Below are 19,562 nucleotides of genomic sequence, written 5' to 3' on the forward strand. Positions count from 1 at the left end.
GATTATTGCATTATTAGTTTGAGTTTGTAAGAAAGGCATTTCACTGTACTTGCATGTGAAATGTAAAAAAATGTACACTTGAAATTTTTTTTTGTAAGAGCATATGTCCTGAGATGTGGAAACAGTCCAACAGGGAGATTGTTTTGGATTTGGTCAGTACTAAAGTCCATGGTGAATTTCCGGTTTGTGTTCCATTGCTCCAGGATAACAAATAATTCAAGGAGCTCTTCTTCACTGCCTGTCCACAGCGTCAGTATGTCGTCAACGTATCTGTACCAACCCATGATGTTGAGTAGGAAAGAGGGTAACACTTCATTTGGATAGTCTCAAGTAGATGGTTTGTAGATGTTCATATGGAAGCCCTGAAGCACAAGGCAAAAAAAATAACAAATATATAGACTCTTGGAATTATCTTGTTTGAACGACTTAGTACCTTGTTCGAATGACTTAGTGTCTCGTTTTAATGACTTAGTAAAAAGCTTGTCAGAACGTGTAATGGTTGCTGTAGCCATTCATTCACTAATTCCATCCATTCATATTATTATTCATGTACAGTTCTTTGATAGCCTAAATTATGGCTGCTTTTGAATGCTAGAACAGTGGGCCAGTGTGGAGCAGAGCGTAATCGAGCAGATTTTTAAAAAAAATGTCAGCCGTCTCTCCCTTTTCACAAGCTCTGGGCATGCTCTGCCAAGCATTTTCATTTCCTTTATCACTATTCTTTTAATTAGGCCTATGTGGTGGTAATATTTTAGCCTACCTCACCAGCAGTAGCCTATATCTAGTTTATATTGTAAGTGGTGCGTAACTGGTGGCAGGGAAGTCAGAAGCAGGAGAGCAGAACTAGGTAATAGCCGGAGCAGTTTAATTGCAAAACCAACGACAACAAAGAAATAACCAACATGGGTACAAAACCCGACGCGCACCAGTAAACGTGCACAAGCACTTACAACAAACAATTCCGCACAAAGACATGCGGGGAACAGAGGGTTAAATACACAACAATTAATGAGGGGAATGAAAACCAGGTGTGTAGGAAAATAAGACAAAACAAATGGAAAATGAAAAGTGAATTGATGATGGCTAGAAGACCGGTGACGCTGAACGCCACCCAAACAAGGAGAGGAACCGACTTCTGTGGAAGTTGTGACATATATTCTACCTTCTAACATTAGGATATGTAGTTAGTTAGGCTAATGTAAAATGTATTTTTGTTTTTCTTGGAATAGAACCACCATATAAATCAAAGTAATTCAGTTAAAATATCTAAAATAAATTAGAAGGCCAGGGTCAGCTTATTTTCATTAATAAAAGCAAATAAATTTCAAATTGCAGCGGACAAATGATTTGAGCACAAAAGCAAGCAACAAGCTTCACGTGCATTGAGCATGGGAAATGTGCTCTACAAATTCATTATTATTTTTGTCAGGTAAAAATACACACGTAAAAATGTAATTACATAAAGGAATGTTAGTGGGAATCTTACAGTAGACTATGTATTAACTACATATCCTAATGTAGAATATAAACTAGATATAGGCTACTGTGGGTGAGGTAGGCTAAAATATTACAACCGAGTAGGCCTAATTAAAATAGTGATAAAAGAAACAAAAATGTTAGGCTGAGTATGCCTAGAGCTTGTGGCTGAGCAGTACCAGAGCAAAATTGGAGCGGGAGAGATGGCCGACACCATTTTGTTATCTGCTAAATTTACACTCGCTCACTTACATGTTATGGCATTCAAAAGCAACCCTGCTTTAGGCTATCAAAGAACTGTCAATGAATAATCATATCAACGGATGGAATCAGTGAATGAAAGGCTGCAGCAACTATTACCCAGTCTGACAAAATATTTTTTTATTGAACACACACGAATGGTGCATAAGTACTTTGTAGAAAAGACAAGTTGACAACCTATTTTTACTAAGTCATTCAAATGAGATAGTAAATTGTTCAAATGAGATCATTCAAGAGTCTACATATTTGTTATTTATTTTTGGCCTTGGGCTTCAGGGCTTCCGTATGAAACCATCTACAAACCATAATACGTGGGACTATACAAATAAAGTGTTATCCCCTTTCCTACCCAACGGCATGGGTTGGTACAGATACATTGACAACATACTGATGCCGTGGACAGGTAGTGAACAAGAGCTCCCTGACCTTTGCTCTCCTCAACACATGGAACAAAAACCTGACATTTACCATGGATTTTAGTACAGACCAAATCCAAGACAATCTCCCTGTTGAAAGGTTTTCACATCTCAGGAGATGTGCTTGGACTGAAATTAGTTAATTAAAAGTTTACAAAATGTATGCCTTTCTTGCAAACTCAAAACCCAACAATGCAATAATCAACAACAATGTAAAACTAGAAAAAAAACACGAGAAACATGAAGAACACAATAAGTAAGAAAATAGCTGCAACCATATAGGCCTAATTAAAAGAATAGTGATAAAAGGAAACCAAGCGTGCCCAGAGCTTGTGGCTGAGGAGTACCAGAGCAAGAGAAAAGGCTGACACCATCTTGTCACGAAACGATAGAAACGGACCAAGGCGCAGCGAATGTTGAGTTCCACATAATTTAATAATAGTGAAAACTTAACAATAAAAGAACAACGAACCGTGACTGCAGAGGTGCTACATACCTGTACACTTAGTCAAAATACAATATCCCACAAACACAGGTGGGAACAAACACTACTTAAATATGATCCCCAATTAGAGACAACAATTACCAGCTGCCTCTAATTGGGAATCATACAAAACACCAACATAGAAACATGAAAACTAGAACACCCACATAGAAATAATAAACTAGACTAACCCGCCAGTCACGCCCTGACCTACTCCCCCCTAGAAAATAAGACTAATAAATAAGACTCTCTATGGTCAGGACGTGACACATCTTCGTACTTACATGCTCTGGCATTCAAAAGCAGCCCTTTCTTAGGCTTTCAAAGAACTGTCAATTTATAATCATATCAATGGATGGAATCAGTGAATGAATGGCTTCAACAACCATTACACAGTCTGACAAGCTGCATAACAAATGGGGCCTAATTAAACTAAATGACAATTAAGTTGTTCAAACAAGATAAGTAGTTCAAAGACTTAGTAACTCGTTTGAACAACCAAGTATATTTTTTGAACGGCTTAGTTAAAAACAAAAAATAGATACTAAGTAATTTAAACAAGATATAAGGTACTATTATTTTGTTTTGCCTTGGGCTTCAGGGCTTCTGTATTTTCAGTAGATGTTCAATAACTGTCAACAACATTTCAACCAACCCTACCCTGAACCCTCATCCTAACCCTAAACTTAACCCTAACCCACTGACATGATAACATTGTACATATTTTGTTTACAGTTTATTTTCCTAGCACTGATGTTTACAATGGCTCCACCTCTATTGCTCGAGACACGTCAACTTCTGTCCTCAACGCTGCCTGAAGAAGACTATTGCAGTCGAATTACGCTGCAGTTGTCCATCCCAATTTTATGTAAACTATAGCCCAATCTGCTCCTACTTATGTATTCTTTGTAAATATTATCTGTAAATTGTTTACTAAAATGTTATTTACTGTATGACAAATGATTACTACAATCAATATTCTTTATACAGATTTCTAATGCAATTGATTTATATTCCCCAATCATCTCTCACTGCAAAGTTACAGAATCAAGGAGTTAGATGGCCAATCCTTAAGGAGTCAATCCTACCATACAGAAGACCCAATCTGATGAGATTTGTATCGAAACAAAGCCAAAAACAAGAACAACCAAACAACAACAGCAATACACATATATCAACAAAAACAACACACATACAGTTGAAGTCGGAAGTGTACAAAACTCATTTTTCAACCACTCCACAAATTTCACAAACTATATTTCTGTCAATTCGGTTAGGACATGTACTTTGTCCATGACACAAGTATTTTTTCCAACAATTGTTTAATGACAGATTATTTCACTCTTTTCACTTCTATCACAATTCCAGTGGGTCAGAAGTTTACATATACTAAGTTAACTGTGCCTTTAAACAGCTTGGAAAATTCCAGAAAATTATATAATGGCTTTAGAAGCCATTGATAGGCTAATTGACGTCATTTGAGTCAATTGGAGGTGTACCTGTGGATGTATTTCAAGGCCTACCTTCAAACTCAGTGCCTCTTTGCTTGACATCCCGGGAAAATCAAAAGAAATCAGACCTCAGAAAAAAAATTGCAGACCTCCACAAGTCTGGTTCATCCTTGGGAGTAATTTCCAAATGACGGAAGGTACCACGTTCATCTGTACAAGCAATAGTACGCAAGTATAAACACCATTGGACCATGCAGCCATCATACCGCTCAGGAAGGAGACGCGTTCTGTCTCCTAAAGATGAATGTACTTTGGTGCAAAAAGTGAAAATCAATCCCAGAACAACAGCAAAGGACCTTGTGAAGATGCTAGAGAAAGCAGGTACAAAAGTATATGTATCCACAATAAAACGAGTCCTATATCAACATAACCTGAAAGGCCGCTCAGCAAGGAAGAAGCCACTGCTCAAAAAAACGCCATAATAAAGCCAGACTACGGTTTGCAACTGCACACAGGGACAAAGATCATACTTTTTGGAGAAAGGTCCAAAGATCATACTTTTTGGAGAAAGGTCCTCTCGTCTGATGAAACAAATATAGAACTGTTTGGCCATATTGACCATCATTATGTTTGGAGGAAAAAGGGGGAGGCTTGCAAGCCGAAGAACACCATCCCAAACGTGTTCTGCAGGAGGGACTGGTGCACTTCACAAAATGGATGGCATCATGAGGCGGAAAATGATGTGGCTGTATTGAAGCAACATCTCAAGACATCAGTCAGGAAGACGGATGGTCACAAATGGGTATTCAAAGTGGACCGTGACCCCAAGCACACTTCCAAAGTTGTGGCAAAATGGCTTAAGGACAACAAAGTCAAGGTATTGGAGTGGCCATTTATAAAATACATTTATAATGCAGAATTTCACTAACTGCTCTCCCAAGGCAACAGCCTCGGGAAACATTTCAAATGGAGAGGAAATAAACATTTTGTTAGTTTTCACTTTGCGAAATCTTAATCAGTCCAAACAATTCAAATTCGAAATTCTTACTTTCCAATTAACTTTGCATTTCCATTGTTACTTTCACTAGTCTACATCTCTGTTTCCTTTTAAATTACAGTTGAAACAAACATAATTACTCGTGACCCCTCCTCCGTTTCATCAATTCAAGAATTGTTAAGAATAAGACGGAATAATGTATCTCACGAGATTAAAACCCCTAGGGTTTTCCTGAGTCAACTTGGAGTGTTTGGTTGTGACAAAGAATGCATTTTGTTATACATTTATTTGAAGAAGAAGAAAAGAAGTGAAGAAAAGACTTGCTTGGGCCAAGAAACATGAGCAATGGGCATTAGACTAGTGGAAATCTGTCCTTTGGTCTGATGAGTCCAAATTTATGATTTTTGGTTCCAACCGCCATGTCTTTGTGAGACGCCTAGTAGGTGAAGCATGGAGGAGGAGTGTGATGGTGTGGGAGTGCTTCGCTGGTGACATTGTCAGTGATTTATTTAGAATTCAAGGCACTCTTAACCTCTCTAGGGTATGTGGGACGCTAGCGTCCCATCTGGCCAACATCCAGTGAGGTTGCAGAGCGCCAAATTCAATTACAGAAATGCTCATTATAAAAATTCAGAAAACAAAACATATTTTACATAGGTTTAAAGATTAACTTCTTGTTAAACCAACCACAGTGTCATATTTATAAAATGCTTTTCGGCGAAAGCATACCTATTACAGAACATACCTATCCCAGAATATAGCCCAGTTGACAAATTATTACAAACAGCAACCAGCCAAGCAGAAGCGTTACAAAACTCAGAAAAGGAGATAAAATGAATCCCTTACTTTTGATGATCCTCATATGGTGGCAATCAGAAGACATTGATTTAGTCAATAAATGTTCCTGTTGTTCGATGAAGTCTCTTTATATCCAAAAACCTTTTTGTTAGAGCGTTTTCTTCAGTAATGCACAGGCTCAAATTCAGTCAAAACAATCAGACAAAAAAATCCAAATTGTATCTGTAAAGTTCATAGAAACATGTCAAACGATGTTTATATTCAAACCTCAGGTTGTTTTTTAGCCTAAATGATCTATAATATTTCAACCGGACAATAACGTTGTCAATATAAAAGGTAAACCAGAAATGCACATGCGCCTGAAAAAATGTTAGGGTCCACTCGTTCAGACTGGTCTTACTCCCTCATTTATAAGAATACAAGCCTGAAACGATTTCTAAAGACTGTTGACATCTAGTGGAAGCCATAAGAACTGCAAATGGAGTCCTAAGTCAATGGATACTGTAATGGCATTGAATAGAAAACTTACAAAACCCCCCAAAAAATGACTTCCTGAATGGATTTTTCTCAGGTTTTCGCCTGCTAAATCAGTTCTGTTATACTCACACTATTGTAACAGTTTCGGAAACTTTAGAGTGTTTTCTATGCAAATCTACCAACTATATATGGGGCGGCAGGGTAGCCTAGTGGTTAGAGTGTTGGACTAGTAACCGGAAGGTTGAAAGTTCAAACCCCCGAGCTGACAAGGTACAAATCTGTCATTCTGCCCCTGAACAAGCAGGTAACCCACTGTTCCTAGGCCGTCATTGAAAATAAGGATTTGTTCTTAACTGACTTGCCTGTGTAAATAAAGGTAAAATAAAATAAAAATATGAATATCATATCTTCTGGGCTCAAGTAGCAGGCTGTTTAATTTGGGCATGCTTTTCATCCAAAATTCCGAATTCTGCCCCCTACCATAGAGGTTAAACATTATGGTTACCACAGCATTCTGCAGCGATGCGCCATCCCATCTGGTTTGCGCTTAGTGGGACTACCATTTGTTTTTCAACACGACAATGACCCAAAGCACATCTCCTGGCTGTGTAAGGGCTATTTGACCAAGAAGGAGTGTGATGGAGTGCCCCATCAGATGACCTGGCCTCCACAATCACCCAACCTCAACCCAATTGAGTTGGTTTGGGATGAGATGGACCGCAGAGTGAAGGAAAAGCATCCAACAAGTGCTCAGCATATGTGGGAACTCCTTCAAGACTGTTGGATAAAATGCCAAGAGTGTGCAAAGCTGTCATCAAGGCATTGAAGAATCTATAGTGTTAAAATATATTTTGATTTATTTAACACCTTTTTTGGTTACTACATGATTCCATAAGTGACAATTTATAGTTTGATGTCTTCACTATTATTCTATGATATAGAAAGTAGCAAAAATAAAGACGAAACATTGAATGAGAAGGTGTGTCCAAACTTTTGACGTATTATACATGTTGTTGCTATTATTAGGCTAACAGAAGAACACATATCTTTGGACAGATCCAGGGAGGCCCGCCCCAAGTCTCAGGGATTGCTGGTGGTCATAGGGACAAAGAAAGTCACTTCCTGCCGCTAATTAACTAATGGATAGTTAATTAATAATTTAATAGGCAACTTATTGGAAATGTCAGAATAATTGGCATACCAATAGCTACTGCAGGCCATATGAATTTAAATTTAATTTCAAAGTTCCAATTAGTTGTTTACTCACATAAATGCTGCATATTATTGTTAAGAAAAATGATCACTTCCACGGTGGAGGGTTCAGGCATGTTTCACCTTTTGTCTATGGTCCAGCTTGCCGAGTCGGATACTATTTCACTGCTGCTGCTGCTGTTGGCCGGCACGCAAATCACACTTCTCACCAACTTGGCTAGCCGTGGATATACTGTGCTCTTTTGGACTTCCACCAGCCCAACATATCTCTTTTGTCTGCCATCACAGGCCGCTGTTGTATATCTTGTCACGTCATCATCATCTTCTTCATCAGCATTCTCTGTGACTTTTTTCCACTCTGAAAAGTCCAACTCTCTTCTCTTGGCGCGGGTTGTGGCACAGACACAGTATTCTGTAGACTCCTCTGATGGTGGCACAGCCATGGATTGTAAAAGTTTGCACACATGGTCATAGACATCTTGCCTGTCTTGGGCGGGCAGCATCCTCAACTGGTTGAACTTGGGCCAGATGAATGTTGCCACCTTGTAGGTCTTTGATGTTCACCTTCCTCTCCAATCAACCGCTGTGATGCTGTCGCACAGCAGCCTGCTGTTGCTAGGCAAGTGCGTGGGGCTGACAGTGATACCTTAGTCTCTCTGACCTGAGACAAACCAGGTTAATTAAGAGTAAGATACTTTTCCAGTTCCTTCTGTGTGTCAAAAAAATGGCTTTAGGAACTCCAGGGGATACTGCATGTAATTCTTTTGACTCTCTCTGTTGGGCTCTTTCTGCGGACCTACAGCTTCTCGTGCACTTCATTGTACATGTCCTGAACAGAGTTGAGGGTCAGGTACACCGTATTAAATCTTGTGTCTCCCATCTGCAGCTGGCTCTTTGAGAGTTGCACAGCCATCCCAGACTGCTTGACATAGCTGTAGAGAGTATAATAAGCACATCATAAACTTTCAAACCCGTTTCATGGCAAATACTATGCCCATGGAAAGCTATATGAATGAATTAGGTCTAAGTTATTATTATTATTATTATATTGGCTATATTCATTATGTTCCTAAATGCACTGTTGCTAAAGGTATTACATGTTTATATAAAGCAAAATACTGCATTGTATTTATTTTGCTTATATCATCATATCATAAGTAACCTACCTGACAAGGTACTTTACTGCTGTGAGCGTTTCAGCAATGTCAGGTGCATCGATGGCCAGTGCTGCTCTCTCAAGGCCATGTCACAGCACCGTGTATAGAACTTGGTTCTGGCAGTCCAGTATCTGATATGGCCGAAGGGCTAGAACGATGTTAGAGCCCTGGTCAGTTTCCCAAACAATGTTGCTTAATGACGTAGAGTTGAGGCCAAATTTGGTCACTAGCAGCTTCACTATTTCTCCCGGTTTTGGCATCTTCTGCTGGAAACTGTGCTGTGGTCAGGTTGGAAATCTGGAAATCTGCAGTAATATAATGGCATGTTATCGTCAGATAACTAAGCTGCCGATAGTCGTCAGTCCGTATGTCAGGATGTTTTAACTTCTCTGTCAGGTTTTCTCTCTTTTCGTCTGCCAGGCTCAGACATCTGGCGGAGACAGTCTGGTGGAGGGGCAGAACAGAGGTAGCATGCACCTTCCCGTAAGTAGCCAGCACATCAATACGCTTTTGGGCAAGCTCGTCAAAGCCTGCCCCTTCTACAGTATTGAAGGGCCAAACATCCTTGCCAAACATCCTTGTCATGTACCGACTACTTTACTTTAACTTCTTGAAGCTACCAATCCCTGTAGCGGGATAATTTTCATCTTCAACCGCTGAATAGCATAGCGCAACAGTCAAATAATATTACTAGAAAATATTCATATTCATGAAATCACAAGTGCAATACTTTGAAACACAGCTTAGCCTTTTGTTAATCACCCTGTCGTCTCAGATTTTGAAATTATGCTTTACAGCGAAAGCAATCCAAGCGTTTGTGTAAGTTTATTGATAGCCTAGCATAGCATTATGTGCACTTAGCATCAGGAAGCTTGGTCACGAAAATCATAAAAGCAATCAAATTAACCGTTTACCTTTGATGATCTTCGGATGTTTTCACTCACGAGACTCCCAGTTACACAGCAAATGATCCTTTTGTTCCATAAAGATTATTTTTATACTCAAATTACCAACGTTTGTTTGTCGCGTTATGTTCAGAAATCCACAGGAAAGAGCGGTCACGACAACGCAGACGGAAATTCCAAATAGTCTTCATAATGTCCACAGAAACATGTCAAACATTTTTTATAATCATTCCTCAGGTAGTTTTTAAAATATATATTCGATAATATATCAACCGAGTGTGTAGCTTTTTCCATGACAGCGGGAGAAACAATGGCCACTTCACTCAATTGCGCACCATCTCACTCTGAGAGCCCCCACCTCTCCACTTACGCAATGTGATCCTTCACGCTCATTTTTGAAAATAAAAGCCTGAAACTGTGTCTAATCAGTGTTGACACCTTAGGGAAGCCACAGAAAAAGGAATCTGGTTGATATCCCTTTAAATGGAGGACAGGCATGCATAGGAACACAGAGGTTTCAAAATAATAGGCACTTCCTGATTGGATTATCCTCATGCTTTCGCCTGCAATGTCAGTTCTGTTATTTTTACAGTATTGGAAACTTTAGAGTGTTTTCTATCCTAATCTGTCAGTTTTATGCATATTCTAGCATCTGGTCATGGGAAATAGGCCGTTGACTTTGGGAACGTTATTTTTCCAAACATAAAAATAGTGCCCTTCGCATCCATTTTGCTGTGTTACAACAGTTTTCTCAGTGTTTATAACCAATTTATTAATGCAATTATGATTGGCTCTCCTATGGTCCGGCCCTACCTTATCGGTCATGCCCTACATGCACGGTACATGAACTACATGCAAGTGCCACGTGAATAGAGCATTGTAATGGTTGAAGGGAATAGGGAATGTTTTTGCTGTCTAAACAAATGAGGGATTTCATTAACATAACTTTTCAGTAAGAGAAACAACAAGTAAAACAATGAATTAAAATGACTGTAATTAGGTATAGCGTCAGGAACATGGACAACAGGACACAATGTTGATGGCTGCACTGTCTGTCCTGCTCGTTGACAGAGAGGAGGAGAGAGACAAGGTGCTGCATTTAAAAAATATATATAATATGTACACAGCCAGACAAGCCCGAGCTGGAATTTGAGCCTGGCTTGGAATGACAACTCTACCCCCAACCTTAAGCCTAATGCTAACCCTAACTAAACAAATATCCATGTACATGCAAGTGGGGGAAAAAAGTCCAGTGTGGCAGTCTCCTGCACCTCTCCATGTATATTTATTTATATGTGTCTTTCAGAAGGGTTAAAAAGCGCAAGTAAAATTTTGGCGTGACCAATAAAGTGAACAATTCTGCCTCTATTGCCCTTTGTATCATGGTCATCTGCTGATGACCTGTTTTAACGCTACTGTCTGTCTGTCCCCCATGCAGGGTCCAAGTCGCGACCTTTCAGTGAGGAGTACAAGCGGATCCCTCCTCCCAAGCCAAAGAGGAACCCTAACACGCAGCTGAGTACCTCCTTTGATGAGTCCTACATCCAGAATCATGGCAACAGGAAGGAAGGAAGGAGGGAAAAGTCCTCATCGCAGAGCCAGAGCCCAGCCCCAGATACGGAGGACGAGGATGAGCCTGTCTACATCGAGATGGTGGGTAACATTCAGAGGGAACTGAAGCAACACCTCCTGGAGGACGAGGACCAGAGTGAGTCGGTCTACGAGGAAATGAAATATCCCATGTTCGACGACATGCTCCAGGACGCTAAGTGGGAACAGGACATGGAGCAGGGTCGTTCCTCCTCCTCCCACACCACCCCCCGGGGGTCCCTCTGTGACATCCCCGCCCCCTTCCCCAACCTGCTCACCCATCGGCCGCCCTTGCTGGTATTTCCGCCAGCCCCTGCCCAGTGCTCGCCTAACTCGGATGAGTCACCCCTCACCCCGCTGGATGTCACAAAGCTGCCCATGCTGGAGAATGTTGCCACTGGGTACACCAACAAGCCCGGGGGAGGTGCCTCTCCCACAACCTCTGAGGCTCCGCCCCCCTCCTCCTCCCCCCACCACCGCAAGGGGGAGAGAGAGAGAGACAGGAAACGAGAACGGGAAAAGGAGAAGGATAGAGAGCGGGATCTCCAATTCACCCACACTATCACTGCGTCTGGTCGCTCCTCTGCCCCTCCCCTGCCCTCCACTCTCTACAAGGCATCGGCGTCGGCTCATGGGTATCCCAGAAGCCATTCCGCGTGTCCCTCACCTGTAAGCATGGGTCGCTCGGTCACACCGCTCAGCCTCAAGCGCCCACCACCTTATGACGCCCTGAAGATAGGTGGCAGCATGCCCCGATCCACCTCCTCCGTTGCGCATGCCGCCAAGAGCTCAGTTGGTCAGGAAGGGGGAGGCAAACTGAGTAACTCTTCTTCGGCCCACAGCTCCATGCAGAATGTGTCGCGTTCCCGCACCCCTACAAGCCCTCTGGATGAACTCACCAACCTGTTTACTGGTGGCCGGAATATGCTAAAGAAGGGATCGGGAGGGAGGAAGGTCAAGGAATCCGCTGAATGTGAGTGCCTATGATTAGGTATTGGCACATACAATATTTTGTTCATGAGGGTTAAATTGTCTCAAATGATGTAAATTGTAAATTCAGAGGGTGACTGCTAAAAAGTTGCTAAAAGGTATTGAATAAATTCACACATGGATTATACCTGTCAATCTGTCTCCTAACCAGAGACCATGAGCAATACCTAGAGTGACACAGGCCATGTCAGTGAGAAAAAAGAGTGAGAGGCAATGTCAGAGGGAGAAATATAGAGAAACAGTGTTGGGAATAGAGGAAAAAACACAAAGAGGGAGGGAGGCAGTGTCAGAGGTGTTTTCAAGACGTTCAAACATTCATAGATGACCAGCAGGGTCAAATTGTAGAGGGTACAACAATTCAGCACCTCAGGAGTAAATGTCAGTTAGCTTTTCATAGCCAAGCATTGAGAGGTTGAGACAGCAGGTGTGGTAGAGATAGAGAGAGGGAGGGAGAGATGGTCGAGAACAGCGCATCTGGGACAAGATAGCATGTCTGGTGAACAGGTCAGGGTTCCATAGCCACAGGCAAAACAGCAGAAACTGGATCAGCAGCATGGTCAGGTGGACTGGGGACAGCCAGGAGACATCAGGCCAGGTAGTCCTGAGGCAGTCCTGAGACATGGTCCTGTAGAGATGAGTCAGAACAAGCCAGGACTGTGCGATATAATAGGGAGTTGTGGTTTCCAACAGACCAATATTATATTCAGTTTAGTGCAGAACATGTGGCAATAAACTACAATGACCATAATGTATTGCTCACCCACTTTGGGGCGTCAAGTAGCCTAGTGGTTAGAGCATTGGGCCAGTAACCAAAAGGTTGCTGGATTGAATCCCAGAGCTGACAAGGTAAAAATATGTCATTCTGCACCTGAGCAAGGCAGTTAACCCACTTGGATGTTGATTATGGCAGCCCCCCGCACCTCTCTGATTCAGAAGAGTTGGGTTGAATGCGGAAGACACATTTCAGTTGAAGGTATTCAGTTGTACAACTGACTAGGTATTCCCCTTTCCTTTCCTTACTTGTCAGGGAGAGAAGAGAGAACACATAAGAGGGAAAGAAAGCAGTTGCTTTGTGAGGTACAGTATCTCTACCTGAAAATACATGATCTTAGTCAGTGGTTACCAAAAATATATATTTTTAAAACATGTTTTAAAAAACACAAGCCTATGCAACATTAACTTATATAAAAAAAGTCTAAGCCTTTATTTAATACATTTTCTTTTGCCTTTACTACTGTAGCCCATAGAAACGCATTGAATAACACAGTCATAAATGGCCAAAAAGTAACATAAATAATCAGGAATAAGGTTTTGAAGTTTCTGTCCTGTATCTAGGAGATATAAAAAAGCTCAGGAAATACAGTTGGAAATACAGTTAAAGTCGGAAGTTTACATACACCTTAGCCAAATACATTTAAGCTCAGTTATTCACAATTCCTGACATTTAATCCTGGTAAAAAAATCCCTGTCTTAGGGTCACCACTTTTTTTTAAAGAATGTGAAATGAATAATAGGCTAGAGAATGATTTATTTCAGCTTTTATTTATTTCATCACATTCCCAGTGGGACAGAAGTTTACATACACTCAATTAGTATTTGGTAGCATTGCCTTTAAATTGATTAACTTGGGTCAAACGTGTCGGGTAGCCTTCCACAAGCTTCCCACAAAAAGTTGAGTGAATTTTGGCCCATTCCTCCTGACAGCGCTGGTGCAACTGAGTCAGGTTTGTAGGCCTCCTTCTACAGGACTGAGGTCAGGGCTTTGTGATGGCCACTCCAATACCTTGACTTTGTTGTCCTTAAGCCATTTTGCCACAACTTTGGAAGTGTGCTTGTGGTCGTTGTCCATTTGGAAGGCCCATTTACGTCCAACCTTTAACTTCCTGACTGATTTTGCTTTACTATAGCCACATCATTTTCCTTATTCATGATGCCATCTGTTTTGTGAAGTGCACCTGTCCCTCCTGCAGCAAAGCATCCCAACAACATGATGCTGCCACCCCCGTTCTTCACGTTTGGGATGGTGTTCTTCGGCTTGCAAGCCTCCCCCTTTTTCCTGCAAACATAACAAAGGTCATTATGGCCAAACAGTTCTATTTTTGTTTCATAGACCAGAGGACATTTCTCCAAAAACTACAATCCTTGTCCCCATGTGTAGTTGCAAACTGTAGTCTAGCTTTTTATGGCGGTTTAGGAGCAGTGGCTTCTTCCTTGCTGAGCGGCCTTTCAGGTTGTCGATATAGGACTCGTTTCACTGTGGATATATATACTTTTGTACCTGTTTCCTCCAGTATCTTCACAAGGTCCTTTGCTGTTGTTCTGGGATTGATTTGTACTTTTCACAACAAAGTACGTTCATCTCTAGGAGACAGAACACATCTTCTTCCTGAGCGGTATGATGGCTGCGTGGTCCCATGGTACTTATACTTGCATACTATTGCTTGTAAAGATGAACGTGGTACCTTCAGGTGTATGGAAATTGCTCCCAAGGATGAACCAGACTTGTGGAGGTCCACAATTTTTTTCTGAGCTCTTGGCTGATTTCTTTTGATTTTCCTATTATGTCAAGCAAAGAGGCACTGAGTTTGAAGGTAGGTGCTTGAAATACATCCACAGGCACCTCCAATTGACTCAAATTATGTCAATTAGCCTATCAGAAGCATCTAAATCCATGACACAATTTTCTGGAATTTTCCAAACTGTTTAAAGGCACAGTTATTTTATTGTATGTATACTTCTGACCCACTGGAATTGTGATATAGTGAACTATAAGTGAAATAATCTGTCTGTAAACAATTGTTGGAAAAATGACTTGTGTCATGCACAAAGTAGATGTCCTAACCGACTTGCCAAAACTATAGTTTGTTTACAATAAATATTTGGAGTGGTTGAAAAATGAGATTTAATGACTCCAACCTAAGTGTATGTAAACTTCCGACTTCAACTGTATTGTGTATGGGTTACCTTCAGACGAGTCCCGTGACACTTGTGAAAAAAAACAGAGATTATCATTGTGTATTTGAGAGTCTCCCCTTTCCACATAGTGGTCATACTAGTTTGAAGGCCAAACCGTTCGTACGCTACTGTTTTCACAAGAAGGCCAATTTTCGGGACGTCTCATGCTCTGACAAACATAGCTGTATATCGGCCGACATTGGCAGATGTGGAGGATTGAAATGCAGTCCATGCAAAAAACTGATATCTCTAGTTTAAATTGACAGAATCTGTCGGGATTTTTTAAATTATGTTACTTGAAGGGTGTGTCAATAGAAACTGTTCTGTAAGCAATGTTTGTACAGTAGGCTATAGGCCTATGTTGGCTTTGGTTGAATTGCCCTGCCAGTGGTGTTCTTCTCAGACCATTTAGAAATTATACATATTTTTAAATCTATGTGACCACAATGGTAATAGATTATTTGTTGTATTCGTTGTGAGACACAGTGGAGTGAGCCTAATAATTTGCCTTCTTTATTTGACTGGACTGATGGCCTGCATCTGATGGTCTGAGGAGAGGGAGGAAAGGATGCTGCCTCACCGTTCCTCTGCTCTCCCTCCTTGCGCTGAGAAAAGGGGACACAGTCTTCCAGCTGATGTACCAATTCATGTTGTTACACCTATGACCAGAGAAAGTTAAATATTCCTCGATACTAAAAAAGCCACATGCTACTAATAATAACAATGCAAGCTTATTGAAACACTTCGTTATACTCATTGATTGCATCTCCAGTGCTGGTTATAGCATGAGTGCAAGTATGGAGAACATGCATTTTATGACTTAAAGTGGCTTCGGAAAGTATTCAGACACCTTGACTTCTTCCACATTTTTTTACATTACAACCTTATTCTAAAATGGATTTAAAATAAATAAATAAAATCTCATAAATCTACACACAATACCACATAACAACAAAGCAAAAACTGTTTTTTAGACATATTAGCAAATTTATATATGATTTTTTTTTTTTAAATCCCATTTACATAACTAGTCAGACTATTTAGTCAGTAGTTTGTTGAAGGACCTTTAAAAGTGATTACAGCATTGAGTCTCTTGGGTATGTTGCTACAAGCTTGGCACACCTGTGTTTGGGGAGTTTCTCCCACTCTTCTCTACAGATTATCTCAAGCTCTGTCAGGTTGGAAGCTCTATGGACAATTCCGTGAACCTCATGGCTTGGTTTTGCTCGGACATACACTGTTAACTGTGAGACCTCATATAGTCAGGAGTGCCTTTCCAAATCATGTCCAATCAATTACATTTAACACAGGTAGAATCCAATCAAGTTGTAGAAACATCTCAAGGATGATCAGTGGAAACAGGATGCACCTGAGCTCAATTTTGAGTCTCAAAGAAAATACTTACGTGAATAAGATATTTTTATTGTTAAAAAATGTGTACAAATTTCTAAAAAACTGTTTTTGCTTTGTCATTGTTTGTAGATTGCGATTTATTTTTTCATCCATTTCAGAAATAGGCTGTAAATTATCAAAATGTGGAAAAAGTCAAGAGGTCTGAATACTTTCCGAAGGCACTCTATAAAAGTGTTGAAGATGTTATTCAGCACTGTCAATACTAATTTAAGCAGGAACTTATAAAAACATCAGCTCTTTGTTGTATTAAATGAGTCTCTCTCTAGTCAGGGTTTTAAAAGTTTTGAAATCTCACTGTATCAACTTTGCTGTCCGCTCGAGGCTTGTTTTTACAGTCTTTGGCTCGATGAAACTGTGCAAACACAGTAATCTGAGCTTTCTGATTGGTCGGCAGTAGGCCTATAGCTGCATTTAATTTTCTCTCTGGGCCTGCAGGGTATGCAGAGTTCTACCTTCAAACACATTAAATGGTTAAAAATGGGAAGTCATTAAATAAAACAAATATTTTATTAAGTAAATTAACGTCAAGAAATTATTGTTAATAAGTGAGAAGCAGTAATGGGCAGTCACTACCATCATGTGACTTTTATTTTAAAAAAAATATTCTGTGTTGTTTACAGCATTCAACCCACATAATGCATATTGCATCTACTGTACTGTGTAAAAATCGAAATAAAAAACTGTGATCATTTTTTCAACATCGAAATGTAACCAAACCGACCTCAAAAAATACTAATCACTCAGCACTAGTGTGTGAGCCCGGATGTATCAGAGAGCCAGCGAGATGTGGAGAGAGACAGCAGACAGTGTGTGCTGTGGGATTGAGGGAGCATGGAGGAGGCCAAATCAGCAGGTGGTGTGTGTGCACAGGCACTGTCAACCAGTGTTAGGAGAATGTGCCCAGCAAGGAGGATTAGCATGAGCCTAGAACTTCTGTGACACACTGCCTCTCCCATAAACCTGTCATGATGCAGATCACAAGCACGGGCACACACACAGAAAGACTCCCTCAATCTCACACACTCATCCCCCCACACATGTGCAGACTAAGAATAAAAAAGCAACTGAAGTACTCAACTCAAAACATGTTCCAGACCAGTTTTCTCAATGAGATTATTAATCCCCACTTGGAATCCTGTTAGATAGGAACTTTAACGTTGCTGTGGATGTCAAAGATTGAGCCAGATTATAGTGCAAGTGCGCCACAGATTATAGTAAACTCTCATGAGGACCTCTTCACCATCAACCACATACTGGCATGCAAGGCAAGCCACACAGTAATGCACGGCAAGGCAAGCCATAAAGTGATGCACCCTAAATGGGATCAAGAGGGTAAGGTCTGATTTCTGTGTCTAGAATGGCACTGATTTAGGTTAAATCCATTGATTTCAGTTTTTATGAAATAATACACAGAGATTTTTAATTTTTGGTGTCCATATTAGGAATCTATTCTTCGCAGCAACACTATAATTCTGTGTTGACTTGCAAGGCTGATATCAGTCTCCTGTCAATGGACTTGGCTGTGCTTGTCTTATTGTTTTATAGTTTCTGATTGGCTTTTGCTCTGTGCCATGGGGGAGATTTTTGGGGCCCTCTGATTGGCTGCGATACCTCAACGAAGCTCTGTGCATCCAATAAAAGTATAACCTCCACGATCCAGCAGCATGGGGCTAGAGAGGCAGGGGAGGTTAGAACACAGCATGGCTGGCCTATTTATAGGCCTGGCATTGCATGCATCCTGAGACTCACAGCACAGCACAGCACAGAGAGTAGCAGGAATACAAAACGCGAACAGGAATAGGAACAAACACATGGTATGGATGATAGTTGAGAGTCGTAGTGTTTACCCACATGCAAAATATGTATACAGTACCAGTCACAAGTTTGGACACACCTACTCATTCAAAGGTTTTCTTAATTTATTCTATTTTCTACATTGTAGAATAATAGTGAAGACATCAAAACTATGAAATAACACTCATGGAGTCATGTAGTAACCAAAAAAGTGTTGAACAAATAAAAATATATTTAGATTTTAGATCCTTCAAATTAGCCACCCTTGGCCTTGATGACAGCTTGCACACTCTTGGCATTCTCTCAACCAATTTCACCTGGAAAGCTTTTCCAACAGTCTTGAAGGAGTTCCCACATACGCTGAGTACTTTTTGGCTGTGTTTCCTTCACTCTGCGGTCCAACTAATCCCAAACCATTTCAATTGGGTTGAGGTTGGGTGACTGTGTAGGCCAAGTCATTTGATGCAGCACTCCATCACACTCCTTCATGGAGGTGTGTTTTGGGTCATTGTCCTGATGAAAAACAAATGATAGTCACACTGCTGTGGTAGCCATGCTGGTTAAGTGTGCCTTGAATTCTAAATAAATCACTGACAGTGTCACCAGCAAAGCACCCCCACACCATCACACCTCCACCTCCATGCTTCACGGTGGGAACCACACATGCAGAGATCATCAACCATTCACCTACTCTGATTTTCACAAAGACACAGCAGTTGGAACCAAAATTTGGACTAATCAGACTAAAGGACAGATTTCCACCGTCTAAATGTCCATTGTTCGTGTTTCTTGGCCCAAGCAAGTCTCTTCTTATTGGTGTCCTTTTGTGGCGTTTTTCTTGCAGCAATTCGACCATGAAGGCCTGATTCACGCAGTCTCCTCCGAACAGTTGATGTTGAGCTGTGTCTGTTACTTGAACTCTGAAGCATTTATTTGGGCTGCAATCTGAGGCTGGAAATTCTAATGACCGTATCCTCTGCAGTAGAGGGAAGTCTGGGTCTTCCTTTCCGAGAAACCTGAATTTTTCCGGATTTACTGACCTTCGTGTCTTAAAGAAATGATGGACTGTCATTTCTCTTCCTTTATTTTGAGCTTATTTGAAATTCCACAAATTAACTTTTAACAAGGCACAAATGTTCATTGATATGCAATTCCAGGTGACCACCTCATGAAGCTGGTGGAGAGA

The 19,562-nt window shown here is 40.8% G+C and overlaps 2 protein-coding genes across 2 annotated transcripts in view; both read left to right on the forward strand.

Annotated features, from left to right (window-relative positions):
- The window catches only part of nyap2a (neuronal tyrosine-phosphorylated phosphoinositide-3-kinase adaptor 2a), a 41,984-nt gene extending 30,087 nt beyond the window's left edge, over positions 1-11,897 (forward strand). Inside the window, exons 2-3 of the mRNA XM_064938015.1 lie at positions 11,073-11,625; positions 11,840-11,897. Coding sequence (XP_064794087.1) covers positions 11,073-11,625; positions 11,840-11,897 — 611 coding nt within the window. The remainder of the gene's footprint in view (positions 1-11,072; positions 11,626-11,839) is intronic.
- Positions 11,737-19,562, forward strand: part of LOC135514640 (neuronal tyrosine-phosphorylated phosphoinositide-3-kinase adapter 2-like) — a 37,258-nt gene continuing 29,432 nt past the window's right edge. Inside the window, exon 1 of the mRNA XM_064938094.1 lies at positions 11,737-12,197. Within this exon, the coding sequence (XP_064794166.1) occupies positions 11,900-12,197 (298 nt within the window). The 5' untranslated portion in view covers positions 11,737-11,899. The remainder of the gene's footprint in view (positions 12,198-19,562) is intronic.

Source organism: Oncorhynchus masou, chromosome 26 (genome assembly GCF_036934945.1).
Source record: "Oncorhynchus masou masou isolate Uvic2021 chromosome 26, UVic_Omas_1.1, whole genome shotgun sequence".
NCBI classification, from domain to species: domain Eukaryota; kingdom Metazoa; phylum Chordata; class Actinopteri; order Salmoniformes; family Salmonidae; genus Oncorhynchus; species Oncorhynchus masou.